The sequence below is a fragment of the Buteo buteo genome, chromosome 5, assembly GCF_964188355.1.
Source record: "Buteo buteo chromosome 5, bButBut1.hap1.1, whole genome shotgun sequence".
In the NCBI taxonomy this organism is placed as follows: Eukaryota; Metazoa; Chordata; class Aves; order Accipitriformes; family Accipitridae; genus Buteo; species Buteo buteo.
The window spans coordinates 32015284-32030512 of record NC_134175.1 but is presented as its reverse complement, the minus strand read 5'-3'; the positions used below and the strand labels follow the sequence as shown (position 1 = coordinate 32030512).

General features: G+C 37.4%; 1 protein-coding gene across 1 annotated transcript in view; it reads left to right on the top strand.

Moving 5' to 3' along the window:
- Positions 1 to 258: 258 nt before the first annotated feature.
- Positions 259 to 15229, top strand: part of LOC142031694 (uncharacterized) — a 38528-nt gene continuing 23557 nt past the window's right edge. Inside the window, exons 1-13 of the mRNA XM_075029388.1 lie at positions 259 to 415; positions 1200 to 1768; positions 3431 to 3451; positions 5745 to 5804; positions 7221 to 7274; positions 7575 to 7619; positions 8453 to 8479; positions 8771 to 8815; positions 9462 to 9506; positions 10158 to 10211; positions 11484 to 11552; positions 12231 to 12299; positions 14232 to 14300. Of these exons, the coding sequence (XP_074885489.1) occupies positions 259 to 415; positions 1200 to 1768; positions 3431 to 3451; positions 5745 to 5804; positions 7221 to 7274; positions 7575 to 7619; positions 8453 to 8479; positions 8771 to 8815; positions 9462 to 9506; positions 10158 to 10211; positions 11484 to 11552; positions 12231 to 12299; positions 14232 to 14300 (1284 nt within the window). The remainder of the gene's footprint in view (positions 416 to 1199; positions 1769 to 3430; positions 3452 to 5744; positions 5805 to 7220; positions 7275 to 7574; positions 7620 to 8452; positions 8480 to 8770; positions 8816 to 9461; positions 9507 to 10157; positions 10212 to 11483; positions 11553 to 12230; positions 12300 to 14231; positions 14301 to 15229) is intronic.

The following is a 15229-nucleotide window of genomic DNA, read 5'->3' as shown; positions in this document are numbered from 1 at the left end:
CAGTTTGTCATGTGCTAGAACCATACACACTATGCTTGAAAATCACTCCAGTATGCCTCTGTTTATTATTTGTTACATATTTTGGAGAAGATCTTACCAAAAGAAAATAAAACCAGCTCATTTTTAGGGACTGCATTTTAAAATACAACCTGCTAAGCAACCTGTTGAAGCAAAATTGAATAATGTTTTATTGTTCTCGTGCTGCTGTACTTCTGTATTATTATTTGTGTTGTTTAGGAAGCAGAAAACAAACAAATGATGTTCTTCAGATTCTGGTGGCTTTTGTGGATACTTGAACACCATGAGTTTTTAGCAGAAAATCTCAGGGAAGAAAAAAGATATGGATTGAGAAGACCAAAACCTAAACACATTCTTTCAAATACTGTAGAAAAATATCCCAGTCCAAGCGATCAAGGTGAATATTGTAATTTTAAAACAGGTGTGGGGTTTTGCCCTGATTCATTTATTTGGATTCTGGACTACATGGCTAACTTGCCCTCTAAGATATTGCTTATAATCAGCCAGGCTTGCCTCATCCTACATTTTCACATGCCTTATTTTTGCACTTTTATCTTTTTACTCCCATCTTTTCCCTCCCCTTTTGTGTATTTCAGAAAAGAAGATTAATTCTTGGCTTTTTTATGATATGGCTTGTTACTGTCACAAGAATAATAGCCCATATAACTGTATTTCTAAAGAATTAATGTTATCAGTAGTTCAGAAAATTAATACTCTGCAGATCCTGCTTTTGGAAACTTTTATGTCACTGGATGTGAGTGTCAGTACTAGGGACAAAATCTAGCTCTGTCAGATCATATTCCAGTGTCTTATTCAGTAAGAGTTATTTTCCTGTAGATTACTTCCACCTTCCCAGTCCCCATCCTGGTAGGATATTCAGTGAAATACCAGGCAAGAGGACAGAACGAATGTATAAAACCAGTATAACATTCCTCATTTCATACTACATGACATCACCTCACCTTCAGCCTCCTATTCCTTCGGGCATCTGTTCTGGAGCAAATTCCTCAGCCTCTATATGCTCTATCTTCATGAGGATCTCACACTTGTGATCACAGATGTTTTCAAAAAATTCCACAATTGCACTCCCACTTTTAAAGCCTAAAATACATTTAAGGGTAAGGGTAGAATGAGATTTAGTATGAAATCACTCCACTCACCTACCTACCTATTTATTCTAGATGAAGACTGCATTCTGGAAATTGCTTTTTTACTGGACAGCTCTGAAAGTGCTAAGGACTATAATCATGAACAGCAGAAAAAATTTGTACTGGCAACAGTAGACAGAATGAAAAGTCTTCAGCTTAGTTCTGGACGTACCCTTAGCTGGAGGATGGCCTTACTTCAGTACAGCAGCACTGTTCTCATAGAGCAAACTTTCCATGACTGGAAAGGTCCTGAAGCATTCAAATCCCACATTGGTCCCATAACCTACATAGGTCATGGCACCTACACAACTTACGCTATAACTAACCTCACACAACTCTATATGACTGAAGGGACTCTGGGTAGTGTGAAAGTAGCTGTGCTCTTCACTGATGGAGTGGACCACCCAAGAAACCCAGATATTTTTGCAGCTACAGCTGATGCTAAACACCAAGGAATTGTATTTTTCACAATGGGAATGACCAGAGTGGCTGAGGAGGTTAGTAATGCTGCCAAGCTCCGGCTCCTGGCCAGTGTCCCAGCATCCAGGTTCGTTTTCAACCTCCAGGAGAAAGAAACTGTGGAGAAGGTTCTCAAAGAAATGGTATGTATGAGAAAGAATTTGAAATAATTATAGGAACATATGTAAAAAATGGTCTTATTTCCAATATTTTGAAACAGTTATGCTACTGACAAAAACTGTACTTTTCACATGCTAAAGTGGGCCACTTATTAATAAGACCACTGTGCCAAAGTACAGGTTTCCTTTCTCTCCCCACCATTCAGATCTTGCCAGGTAAAATATTTGAAGTTGGAAACTGAATTAGACTTAAAGAGACTTGTTGTGAAGTTATTTTTATCTCTGTTTTTCCTCCTAAGACAGGTATTTTAAACCTCCTTTCTTAAAAAAACAACCAATTTTTGACATCCTAGTGCTTTCTTCTGTAGCAAGTAGGAATGTGAGATTGCCTTTTGTACCAAAAAAGATGCAGCTCTTGCAGAAGTGAAAATTAATTTTTGACCTTAATGGAGATATGTCAATTTAGATAAAATCTGAACTTGGCCATAGACATCTTTAAATTTCCATGGAAAACCTACCACATAATCAAGAAGAAATGTGTAAATTGAGCTTGAAATTTTGCTTGGGTGCCTCTTTTCGGCATGTGAACTGAATTTATAAAAAACATTCCCTGCCAAGTGTGGAGAATAGAGCCATGCTCTAGCCTATAAATCTGGTGACACAAGCTGTGGATGAAGTCCTGATCTGAGCATGCACGTAGATATAAAATAGAAATATGAATAACAACCAGGAGACTTCTGCAGTAAAACTGGCACCTAAGTGATTTTATACAGGCCTAGAGCATGTACACAAGCTGGCCTTCCTGTCTGTCCTTCACTTCAACAGCCTGCCACTCTGCATTGTTTTCCTTGAATATCACCCTTCCCATTTTCTCTGGTATTACTCTTGCTTTCTGTATCACAGCAACCACCTCTCAAGTGACTAAGCACATTGTATTCTACCTGTTGCAAACAGGCAGCCATCCTCAGGTACCTTCTTCTGAGAACATGGCTGCTCTCTGGCTTAAATAATGGCTTTGGCATAATTATATGTGCATACATGTGAATTTTAGAGATGTGTATTGCATTGTTGCTCATCGACACATTTATGTCCTGCCAAGAGATTACATCAGTTGTGAAAAGTGGGAGGAATGCATTGTATGTAGATGTTTCAGCTGTAGAGATCTTCTAAAAAATAACAGAGCTAATTTGATGATGATAACTTCATGTGATCACTGTCAAAATCTTTTCTAGGGTGTTCTCATTTTGTGTGTGCCTAACAGTATGCATAGAAAAGCTGATTTTTTCAAGTGTAGAGTATGTATCATTCACTCCTACTAGAGAGCACTTTGGAAACAGTGTAGTTTCTGGGTGCATCATTCCCATATACCTAGCTAACTGTGTTGTTTTAGGTCTGTTTACCATAGTAATTTTAGCAAATTATGGCTGGACAAGGAGAGTCAGTGATTTGTGCAGTCAACAATCTATAATAGGAATTGAAATTATTTAAATTATTTTTTAGAATGGAAAGATTGCTAGAATGTTTCTCAGAAATTAAAGCTTAATTAATGTTAGTTAATATTTTAATTGCATAATTTAATTAACTAGCTGCTGAAGCAATTTATTGTAACATTTTTCAGTGTCCTTCCTGTAGAGCTGGATTATGAGTTTAAGTTTCTAATGTTGTTTTGAATATCTGTCTTTACAGAAAGATCTGTCTGAAGAAGAGGTAAGTTTTTTTTTTTTCCTGTACAGAACTACTGCTTAATATAGACATTTACAATTACATGGAAACATAATTCAAGAAAACTGATGAGTCAGGAAGTTGGTTAAATATTGAATCTAATGGGATTGCCTTCAAGTAAAACATGCTTTTGTATTTGCAGGACAGAGCTTTAATTTGCTATCCTAATGTCATTTACTTTCCCTCCTCATTTTCAAAGTTGCAAAATAACAATGTGTGAGTATTCATGTTACGAAGAATTTGCTGATACGTCTCGGCACACCATCCAACAGACTCAGTGGATAAGAAAACATGACACAGACCTGAATGTGGTGCAGTTCTAGCCCTTAATGCTCTTCCTATGTAATAGAGTTAAAAAAGGAAGGAACTCGAACAAAGCTCCACCATTGCACTTTTCCAGTTTGTCCACACTGTGTCACCCTGACTGCAGGCATTGGTAGGTCTGGCTGCCATTTTGAAGGGAATAAAGTTAGCTTTCCTTTTAAAGATGTTAGTCCTACTTAAGGTACAGTTATCGCAGGCAAAGACTATTCTGATGAGCAGCTCAAGGAAACTGCTAAATACTGTGAGTGTTTGCAAAACTTGAAGCATTTTATTTTTCACTCATTTCATAGAATCATAGAATAGAATCATAGAATCATTTAGATTGGAAAAGACCTTCAAGATCATCGAGTCCAACCGTCAACCATGCCCACTAAACCATGTCCTGAAGTGCCTTGTCTATGCGCTTTTTGAATACCTCCAGGAATGGTGACTCAACCACTTCCCTGGGCAGCCTGTTCTAATACCTGACAACCCTTTCAGTAAAGAAGTTTTTCCTAATATCCAACCTAAACCTCCCTTGCTGCAACTTGAGGCCATTTCCTCTCGTCCTATTTCCAGCCACCTGACAGAAGAGACCAGCACCCACCTCGTTACAACCTCCTTTCAGGTAGTTGTAGGGAGCGATAAGGTCTCCCCTCAGCCTCCTTTTCTCCAGGCTAAACAGCCCCGGTTCCCTCAGCCGCTCCTCATAAGACTTGTGCTCCAGGCCCCTCACCAACTTGGATGCCCTTCTCTGGACACGCTCCAGCACCTCAACGTCTTTCCTGTAGTGAGGGGCCCAAAACTGAACACAGTACTCGAGGTGTGGCCTCACCAGTGCCCAGTACAGGGGGACGATCACTGCCCTGCTCCTGCTGGCCACGCTATTTCTGACACAGGCCAGGATGCCGTTGGCCTTCTTGGCCACCTGGGCACACTGCTGGCTCATATTCAGCCGTTTGTCGACCAGCACCCCCAGGTCCTTTTCCACCGGGCAGCTTTCCAGCCACTCTTCCCCAAGCCTGTAGCTCTGCATGGGGTTGTTGTGACCCAAGTGCAGGACCCAGCACTTGGCCTTGCTGAACCTCATACGATTGGCCTCAGCCCATCGATCCAGCCTGTCCAGATTTCCACTGGCATGTTGATTTTTCTCTGTCAGAATAAATCCTGAAGTAGTAAGACATTCAATGGTATCCTTGGAAAAACGTATTGTTGCTAATTGGGATATTCAGATAAGAATGATATTTAAACCTTTCACTTCTAGACATCTCCAAGCTGAGTGGTGGTTTAATACATAGTAAAACCAAAAATAAAAACAACATTCCTTATTCCTCCTCCAAAAATAACCCCAGAATCTGTATATTTCCATATTATGTAATGGTTTTAAAGTTTAAAAAAGATCCTAGAAATCACATAACTACATACCATAATGATGTCTGACTGTGACACATGATGGTAGAGATGACGGAAGAAAGATTAGAAACTATTATAATGAATTACATTAACTAGATAAAAGTATATATCCATAACATGTTTTGTTTATAGATCAAGCTAGAGCTAAACAATGATCTATCCTACATATAGTGGAGTAAAGTGGAAAAAGGATGTAAGATGTTTTCTCACCCCACTGTCTTGGCTATCTCTACAGTGACTAGTAATCAAAATAAATCTGCAATCATAGACACAGCATACCAATAAACTGACCTTGTGAAAAGTTTGGAGGTAAACTCTTTATCGAGATGATTGGTATTTCATGAGTAGGACTGATACAGATTTTTGGATGGAGTGTAGGAGGCCACATTCCTGATGAGTGGTAAACTGACAGTTAATAGATTTCTGTAAAACATGTAAATATAACTGGATTCTGGTAATTACTAGTGTACTCAGACTAGCCATACCAGTAACTTAAAAGCAATGTTCATGTGTTTTCTATTTCTTCTATTAAAATGTACTGATTTAGACTATTTTCATTCAGTGTCCCCAGGCCGCCTCATGTAACTGTGAGAAGGGGGAAAGAGGCCTTCCTGGCCCTGCTGTAAGTAGCTGTCATTTCTTAAATAACTGATACACAGTATAAATCAAGATTTCATTGTTGGAAATTTTTTAGGAATTATTTGAACCCAAATTCTGAGACAACAAAATTTCAAGGTTCAATACATAGTCCTCCATAGTTACATTGCATGGAAATGTCACACCAGTAGGAAATGCACAGAGAGACCTGAGAATGCCCTGAGACACTCCCTCTGAAAAAAAGAACAGTGTGATGTGGTGAGTCTCTTCTTTTAGCCACAGCAGTTTAAAAGGAAGCAACTTTCCTATGTGTAACAATAATTCACTTGTTACAATCAGACAACCAGACCAGGTGGATCTAACTAGCCCCAAATGAAACATTAATATCTGGAAAGCTCTCTGAAAGCAAGAGAGAGAGCAAGAAGCTGAAGCATTAGGAACAATTGAGTCAAGACTTGTAAAGCGGGTAAAATAGGCTGGACTTCTTTCAGAATAGTCTTACAACTAGAACCCCTGAGCAAATCTAGGAGATTGCTTCATACAAGGTTTGAACTGCAGGTTTTATGTTTCAAAAAGAACTCTCAGAGTTGAATGATATTATATCCCTAACATTGAACTAAAGCACCACAGTACCTTATAGCCCTTGCTGAAAGTGAAGGGACAGTGTCAGAGTTTGAAACAGAACCCTAGAGATCTGCCCATGCTCATCCTTTTGACCTGAACATCCTATACCTATGTAGCATTTGCTACATATCAAGGTGCCACGCTTAGATCACTGGTCGGCCCGGACCAGGGAAAGAGACAGATAACACACACAGTGTGAGCGCCAACTTCCGCCTTTTATTGCGCAGTTAATTGCTTTTATACTAACAAGGGTAGGCGGGATTACAGATACGTCATAGGGCTGCGACTAACCCTCCATCTTTCCGTGACATCGCAAGATCTTCCGAACGCCATTCCCTACATCTCTACATAAACAGAAATACACACCAGTTTTATCTTGCACAGTACAGCACACTTTAATTGAAAATGTAGCCTCTTGTGTGCAAACAGTAGTTTTGTTTGGGTTATTATTCCATGTCTTTACTTGGAGAGTGCAAGTACCTCTTAAACAAAAGCATGCACCTCTAAGAGTTCAAAGGAAAACAAAACACTCACTTGGCAAGCTGGGTAGCTACAAAGACATCCGATCACCTCTTTTCTTCAGAGGATATCTGAACAATTTTTGTTTACAACAAAGACAAGGGGAAAATGGCTGCCTATTGAGTTGGTCCTGCTGCTCCCAGAAATTCAACTTCAAGGTTATGGTAAATGCAGAGATTTTTAAAAATAAGTCTATAGGAAGCAAATATCATAAATATTTTTTAAAATAGTGTATATATTGTAAAATAAAATCATTTGACTAACATATACTATAAGAATTTTATTTTGTTGTTTTCAGGGTAAGAAGGGTCGCACTGGGGATGATGGAGCTCCAGGCCTGAAAGGAGCAAAGGTGATGTGATTTTTCAGATTTAGGAGAAAGATTTGGTACTTCATTAATATGAAAGACTATCCTAATAGTTCCTGTGTATGCTCCACCTGTGAATTTCTTAAACCTCATCTACCCCCTTTGCTGTAGTAAAGACTAAGATTCTTTACAAACTAAAATCTTATATCTAACATATAAAATCATCAGAGTGTAAAAAAAGGGAATTGGTATGCTTCCTGTATTGCATTGAGATATCTACTCAGATAATCAGGACAGTACTATCTTATCCTAATTTCACTGATCTTGATGTTGGATTATTCACAGGGGGAGCCAGGTCTTAATGGAATCCCAGGACGAGATGGAATAGAGGTAAAAAAATTTTTTTTCCTTCTTCTCCAGTAAGCAGCATTCCTCCAATGCAAAACACCACTTTTTTTTTTTTTTTTTTACTTTTTTTTTTGTGTGATTAGAATAACAGATTTCAATTCTGGTTTAATGATTCACTAACACTAGAAGAACTAAAAACATTGTCATTGCTTAAAGAAAGGGAATAATTCCTTCTTACAAGAGTGATCTAGAAAATACTCTTTAATAATACATAGTCCCTTCTAAAAAGTGTGAAAAGTTCTGATATGATAACCCAAGAATATTACAGAAATTGACACTCTGCTTGCATCTTTATGGGTCAGTTTAAATTTATTCATTTGGCAAATAAAGGATCCAGTGTGTAATAGTAATGAAAAAGTTGAATGAAATACATATAGGAAGTAACTGTAGCACCAGCCTCTTAGTGCTTAACTCTGAATTCATTCACATATGAATCACTCTACTTTATATTTTCTTATTTATTCTGACCATCCTTTTTAATTAGTGACTTTTTTCTTGCTTTCTTATTTTAGCATGTTTCTAAGATAGAAATATGAACTCTAGTTGATGTGCTTTTACAATCATCAAAATCCCAGTCTAAAATTACTTTCATAAGATTTGTTCACACATGCAGCAGCATCTTTCATGACCAGTAGATGCAGTATTTAGAGTCAAATTGCCATGTTTATCAGAGATCACCTTTTCTACCTAATTGTTCATTATAACCTGAAATGCTCTTTTTCTAGAGAAAGTAGAATGTTAATAGCACCAATACTCACATTCTTACATTTGGGTTATATATCCTCACAACCTGCTTTGCTTTTATATTTTTCCAGGGGAAATCTGGATATAAAGGAGAGAAGGTACTACTTTTAGTCTGAACTTCTGCTTACATATAGATATTTTATGTTATTATTACTTATTATGTATAGTGCCATATTTCTTATAAATTTTAGTAATGAACAATAACATCATCTCACCAGCTGCTGCACAAGCTCTAATAGAAGATGTGTCCCTTCTCCAATGAACTTACAGCACAATTACTATAATATGTCATGAACAGAATAACATTTAGGTTTTCAACTAAAGCACCCAAAGAATAAGGATTATATGCTCAATATACCTCATAAATATTTATTCCTGTTCCTTTCCAGGGTGAAAGAGGTGAATGTGGAATCCCAGGGATAAAAGGAGACAGAGTAAGTAGCCACAAAGTTGTTATGCTTTCAGGAAACACAGTTAAAGTACAAAAAAACCCTACAGTTCCCTGAATAACAACTGTGGTGATAGATTTAAGGCAAATATTAATTCTAAGGCTGAGGGAAATTAACAACTGACAGTTTTAAAAAATGAAGTGAGCAAGGATACCATTTGCAGTAACTTTCTCAGCTCCTTCTATATTTTCATGTGATTCCTCTTAAAGCCCACACCTAAGCCTGTTTATAACAATGTTAAAACTCTACCTGACTTTAACAGAGGCAGAAGGCTTGAAGTAGTAAGCAAAGGGAATGAGAGGTGAAAATGAAATCAAGGTTTCTAATATCGATCTTCACAATTTGGTGTATAATTGCTATGAATATTTTAAATGAAAGAAACAGAGTTTAATCTTGGATTACTGGTCCTTGATAATTACCTCTGTTCATTCCTACTCTGTATTCTGATTACCACAGTCCATTTTAAAAATATTTATTTAATACTTGCTGGCTGCTGAGCTTCTCTTGCCCTTTTTTTTTTTTTTAACATAAAGATACCTAAATAAGATACCTTAGTAAAAAGTTATCTAAAAGTGGTTTTGACCAAATCTAAGTACAAATGAATGTATCCTTTTTTTCACTTGCCTTTCAGGGTCCTGAAGGTCCAGTAGGCCCCAGAGGAACGAGAGGGTTACAGGTAAAAAAAAACCAAAGAAACTATACAAACAACAATACCTGGTTCCCTGGGATTCAAAGCTCTGAAATAATATCATACCAGAACTGTCATGGAATCTTTGAGTCACTGAGTTCAAGGCATCCAAAATCTATCTTCTTAAACAGCAAAATTAACAAGAATTTGGAGGAGCAGTCTAAACAAATAAATCATCCTTATAATTCATTCAGTCTCAAAGACCACAGCAAATACAATTCCACAAAAACCAAAATCACTAATTTCCCATTCAGTATCTTAACTATTTCATTATCACAGAATTTCACACATTTCACAGAAGTACATGGAAACACTTTAGTCTCTTTTTGTCCCAATACTCTTGGACTGAAGGCCATGAAGCTTAGCCCATCATAGATGTTTCAGTAAATCTTGACTACAGATTACCTTTAATTGTATTCAAATGAAGGGAGAGCCAATTTCTCTCCCTCGATTACCAGACCTAGCTCCAACTGAGTTGAGTAGCTGAATCTATACATGCATCAGAAAGCAAAGCTTCAGTTCTAGAATGTTTGTAACTCCTATTTTCATGCGGACTACAGCAAACTAGAGATTGTATTTCAAGCTGCCATTGTTCTGAAAGCTTGACAAATCTCATTAAAATCACTCCTGTTTTAATAGGGTCCACAAGGACAGTCTGGAGATCAAGGGCCTGAAGGCCTACAAGGATCAAAGGCAAGAACTGCATTATTTCTTCTCTTTCTTAATGCTAAAAGGTATTAATACAGCCTCACATCAATAATGCTTTTATCCTTATACCCCATACCCTTCTTGTAGGGGATGCAGTTTAACATGACATTGCTAGCAAATCATATACTCTGTATTCTACAAGGTTCCTAAGGAAGGTCTTCATTTGCTCTTTGTATTGGATTCAGGTCCAAATCACACTTCAGTCTTTTCTCACAAACAGTTAAAATATGGTAGCATCACAGAATATTACTTAGCAGCAGTGTAGAATTGCATTTCTTCAGTTTTCAATTTAAAACTAATTTTTTCCCTAAGTACCAAGCAGGAATTCTGTTTGGGATCTTGAACTCTTCTCTTGAAACCATACATTCTCAAGAAGAATTCTATAGCTCAAAATTAGCAGTCCCACTGTTTGATGATGCTCAGCAGAAGATATCTGAAAGTCACGAGGATGAATGCAATTCAGGACACAGTCTTGCAATGGGCCCTCTGAAGGTGGGCCACAGAAATCACCCAGTGCTTCACTGCAAGATCCAGTCCCCTCTTAAACATTAATATTTTTTATTTGTTTGTTTGAAAAATGTATGATTTACATTTATTAAATCCTTAAGGCTTACTTTTCACTTACCCCATTGTAAATTCCAGGTATACCACTGGAGATTACTTCATTCTGTGGTTCTGTGATGACTTGATATCTTTATCATAGCAGTTTAATGGAAGATCCAAATATTACTGGGTATTATAGACAATTATGGGAACTGGTTTAACTTCATTAAGAGAGACCACAGTTACACTTTGCTTCTCAGAAAAACCTTAAACTGAGTAATTGAGCCAAGGCTAATGGGTTCTTCAGCTACCGAAAGGAATATTGTTGTGGAGAAAAACTTGAAAGTAAGTTTCATTAAGGACATTATCTCTTTTGATATCTCTCTTGATATCTCCTTTGCACCATATTTAGAGCACCTACTGGCCAACAGTGAGGTACAGAGCAGTTGGGTGTCAAAACTCTTATACCCAACATGAAACAAAAAATTTTTCCTTTTGTTTAATCTGGTATCACTTTCTACAGGAAATATCTATGCTCTTAATAAAGGGAATTTTGAAGCATTGAAAGGGTGAACAGATGAAGTACTGTGTAAGACAATTCCAATGGGCTGAAATTCAGGATATACAAAAAATGAACTTACAAACCGAGTTAAACTGATTTCCCTAGACACTAATTTTTAAGCAGAATTGTTTCTTTTTTCATTCTTTGAAAAGGGTGAAAGAGGTCTCCCTGGGCCACCTGGCTTGCCTGGAGAGACTGGAATAGGACTGCCAGGTCCGAAGGTACAAGCATCTCTCATCTTCTGTATTACATGTATTGTAGGATAAGAATGAAGACCGAGACAGCTGAGATAATACACTTGCTGGTACATGAGAAACTTCAGGCCCCCAAATGCTGTTTTTATGGTATTGGAAAGGTATTCTGTATGTTGATCAAAACTGTTTGGGAAAAAAAAAAAGTACATTTTAAGTATGTACTATAAAGGACTTTTTTACAGTAGTTCTTATGCTTGATGTAAGTCAATCCGAGCAGTATGGCTGAGTAAAAATGCATACATAGTCTTAAACAAAGATTATCCTGTGAAAAACAGGCTTGTTAGTTTAGATGACTGGCATAAAGAACAGAAACACTGTGATAGAAATACTGACTTCTTGGAAAAGGACAGTAAGTGATACATAATATACTAGGAATATGATGGGAATAATTAACCGTTTAGATTCAGCATTGTATTCTCTCAAACGCAGAGCTGAGGCTGTCCCCTAGTGCTGTGAAACTGCACCGGTTCAATGTCTCTTGGGCCTTGCATGCTGTATGACTCTGAGGACACTCAGATTTTCTCTGCCATTCCTGTATTCTCCTACATCAACTATTTCAAGCACAGAATGTCTGACGAGTTGTTATATGCTGCACATATACAAATACCTAAATCAGGCATTTTCAAAATACATCTTTGTTTGAAGGGTGACACCGGTTTGACAGGAAGACCGGGCCCTGTTGGCCCACCAGGAGTTGGTGAGCCAGGACTTATGGTATGTCTATTTTTTATCTGGTGACAGGGAAGCAGGACAGAAAGGAAAAATTCTCAGTGCTTCCCTGTTAAAAGGAATATAGGTGTATTAAATGATACTTTCTCTTTTCTTTCTTCCACTAGTTCTTACTCTCATACCTACTACATTGTCTGACTTTCATTTCCCTCAATAAACTGGAAATGTTTCCAATTCCTTAACTTTTCTGATTATCTTAGTCTCCAAAACAGCTATGAAAAAATAACACCTTATGCAAAACCACATAAATATTTAAATAAATCTGTCCCCTGATAGATTCAAATCCACATGTGGTAACTTCGAAGTTGACTGCTTTTCAGTATCATTAGAACATTAACATCAGCATGGCTTTGAGAGAGAGAGACTCCATTTCAACCACTGTAACATTAGAAACAGTCATACCTAAACAACCTCCATAAAGACATTCAGATTGCATAAGTGGTCCCAGGTAACAATTTGACCAGTATTACCTTTACTGGAGGTAATGGAGGGAGAAATAAAAAAAGTTTGACTTTCAGAATTTATAGTATGTTACGCTCTGAAGTCTCTTCCTTCTTTTCCTTCCCTTCCTCCTGCTGGTAGTTGTAAACTCAACCTTTTGACCTTTTGTGGTAATTCAGAAAATCAGTACACCGATTTTATGGTCACTTTTTTTCAAAGTGTCAGACAGCACCTTTTACTGAGCTATTTACAATACAGCAGACTCAAATTCATTTCTCATCACCTGGATGAAAGACCCGTAGTGCAACCATGAGGGAAATTTTGTGCATTTTTTTCACAACTAACTTTTCCCCATTGACAAGGAAAGATTTGTAATAATCATTTCAAAAGAGGTGCTCCCATGAAAAACAGAAAGATTGTTTGGTAACTGAACCTACTGATCTCAAACTTGCTTGAAAATACACTACTGGAGAGGAGTTAGTTCTCACTGAAGAGTCTAAAGAAAGGAGCATTACTAATAAGGCCAGTGATGAGAGTCAGTCAAAGTGGGGCAGTAATGCTTCCTGAGTCTCTTCAGTAACAGCACAGAGAAAAGAGCCACTTTGTGGGTAAAGAGGTGCCTGTGATGTGCATCATTGTTAGCCACAACAGCTATACTGATACAAAAAATTCTGATTTTAAAAAATGTACTAAAGGTGTTTGTAAAATTTACTTTAAAGTGTATTTGCTTCAAAACAGTTTTCTTTTTACAGCTGAATGCAGTGTAATTATCTTTACCTAAGAATTAGGCATCATTCTAAAGCTATGTGCAGAAGAAGCAGAAGCATATTTAGGCTATGCAGAGCCAAATCTACCAGCATTCTGCGATGTGTGTGTAATCTTAAGGAATAAATCAGAGGAAAAACACCCCAGATGTGGGAAAACACTGTGAAGCATGTTCAATATGCACAGGTTTTGGACTTGCATTTAGTGAAAGGTTTTAGTTGTGTTACTTGCCCCTTGTGCTCCTATCAGATCTGCTTTCAAAGAGAGAAGGGCATGCTATTATTCTCTTCACCCATTAGAGTCAAATCTCTCTACAGCTACATCTTCTTCAGTACTACTCTGCATGGTCTTTAATCTGGTTCTCCCTGTCTCCCATGATTATACTGATACGTTAATAAGGATTAGTAACAATATGTAAACAAAACTAAAGTTTAGAGAGTGAAGATTTCAAAAGTATAAGGAACAGGAATTTCAGCTATATAACCTGTGATTCATAAGTAACCAGAAAAGTAAATCTGCCATGTTATTGCTGCAGACCAGAATGCTCATCATTTATTCACTGTGAATATCATATTACTGTATTATTTTTAACAGGTTATAACTACACCAACATTTAAAGAGGTGCTTAAAACCAACAATGACATAGAACATGCTGCTGTTGATTTGAGTGACTAATACATATTCTAGGCCATTTTAAACTTATGTTAACAGGGGCCTCAAGGACCACAAGGTGTTCAAGGAGAAAGAGGTTCACCAGGAGAAGGGCTTCCAGGAGCAAAGGTACAGCAGTTGAAGGGTTTTAAGACTAGAGCAGCACCATTAAATGAGTGCATGCCAAAACAAGTCCATAGCAGACATGGGAATCTGAGAAAGTAGCTTGTAAATTAATATTAAAATTTGGCATCAATTAACCCAATATATTTTCATAGAAATCAGTTGGTCCAAACATGACTTCTAGGCACAGCTAGCCTTTGGGGCCTATAAAGCCGATATTTAATTGACCTGACACTTGATTTGTGGGATCTGTGCCTGGAAAGAATTCCAGCTATAATTTTAAAACAGCCTCGAGCATCTGATGTTAAATAAAATATTATAAAACTGATTCCTAGATGAAAAATGCAGCTTTTAGTTGTTGCTTTTTTCTAAATCCTTATATATGAGACCTTTGTTGACACTAAAGACAAGCTTCCAAGTTTCTTAAATACCTCAACCACTGGCTTATGCATTTTAGCAGAAGTCTGAATTCAGTTTGTGGAAAAAGAAAGCTGCTGTTACTAATTTTCGGATCCAGTGGAAGTAATGACAGTAGTAGTTGCACCTACGTGGATGGACTCACTAGACCCACTACTAGCTCCTTTTGTGGCTCGCTGAAAAATGACTCCCAGGCTGAGTTGTCACTTTGACCTTTGGTCACATTAACAAAGTGACACAGCTTGTACATGAGCTAAATGGTTCACTTATTTTTATGCATGCACTAAGGCAATTTTGGTTGGGAAAACAATAAAAAATTGTTTCGCAGATGCAGGGTCCAACTGTCTCTTCACTAAAAATCTTACGATTTTTGCTTAGCACAATACTGTAGTCAGCTAGGTTTAAATTTGACTGCTGCTAGCAACATAGTATCGTCAAACATCCAGTATCTATTTTATGATGAATTATATAAATTATCTAACCTCACTGTTGATGGCTTGTGTTTGCTTAGCAGATCT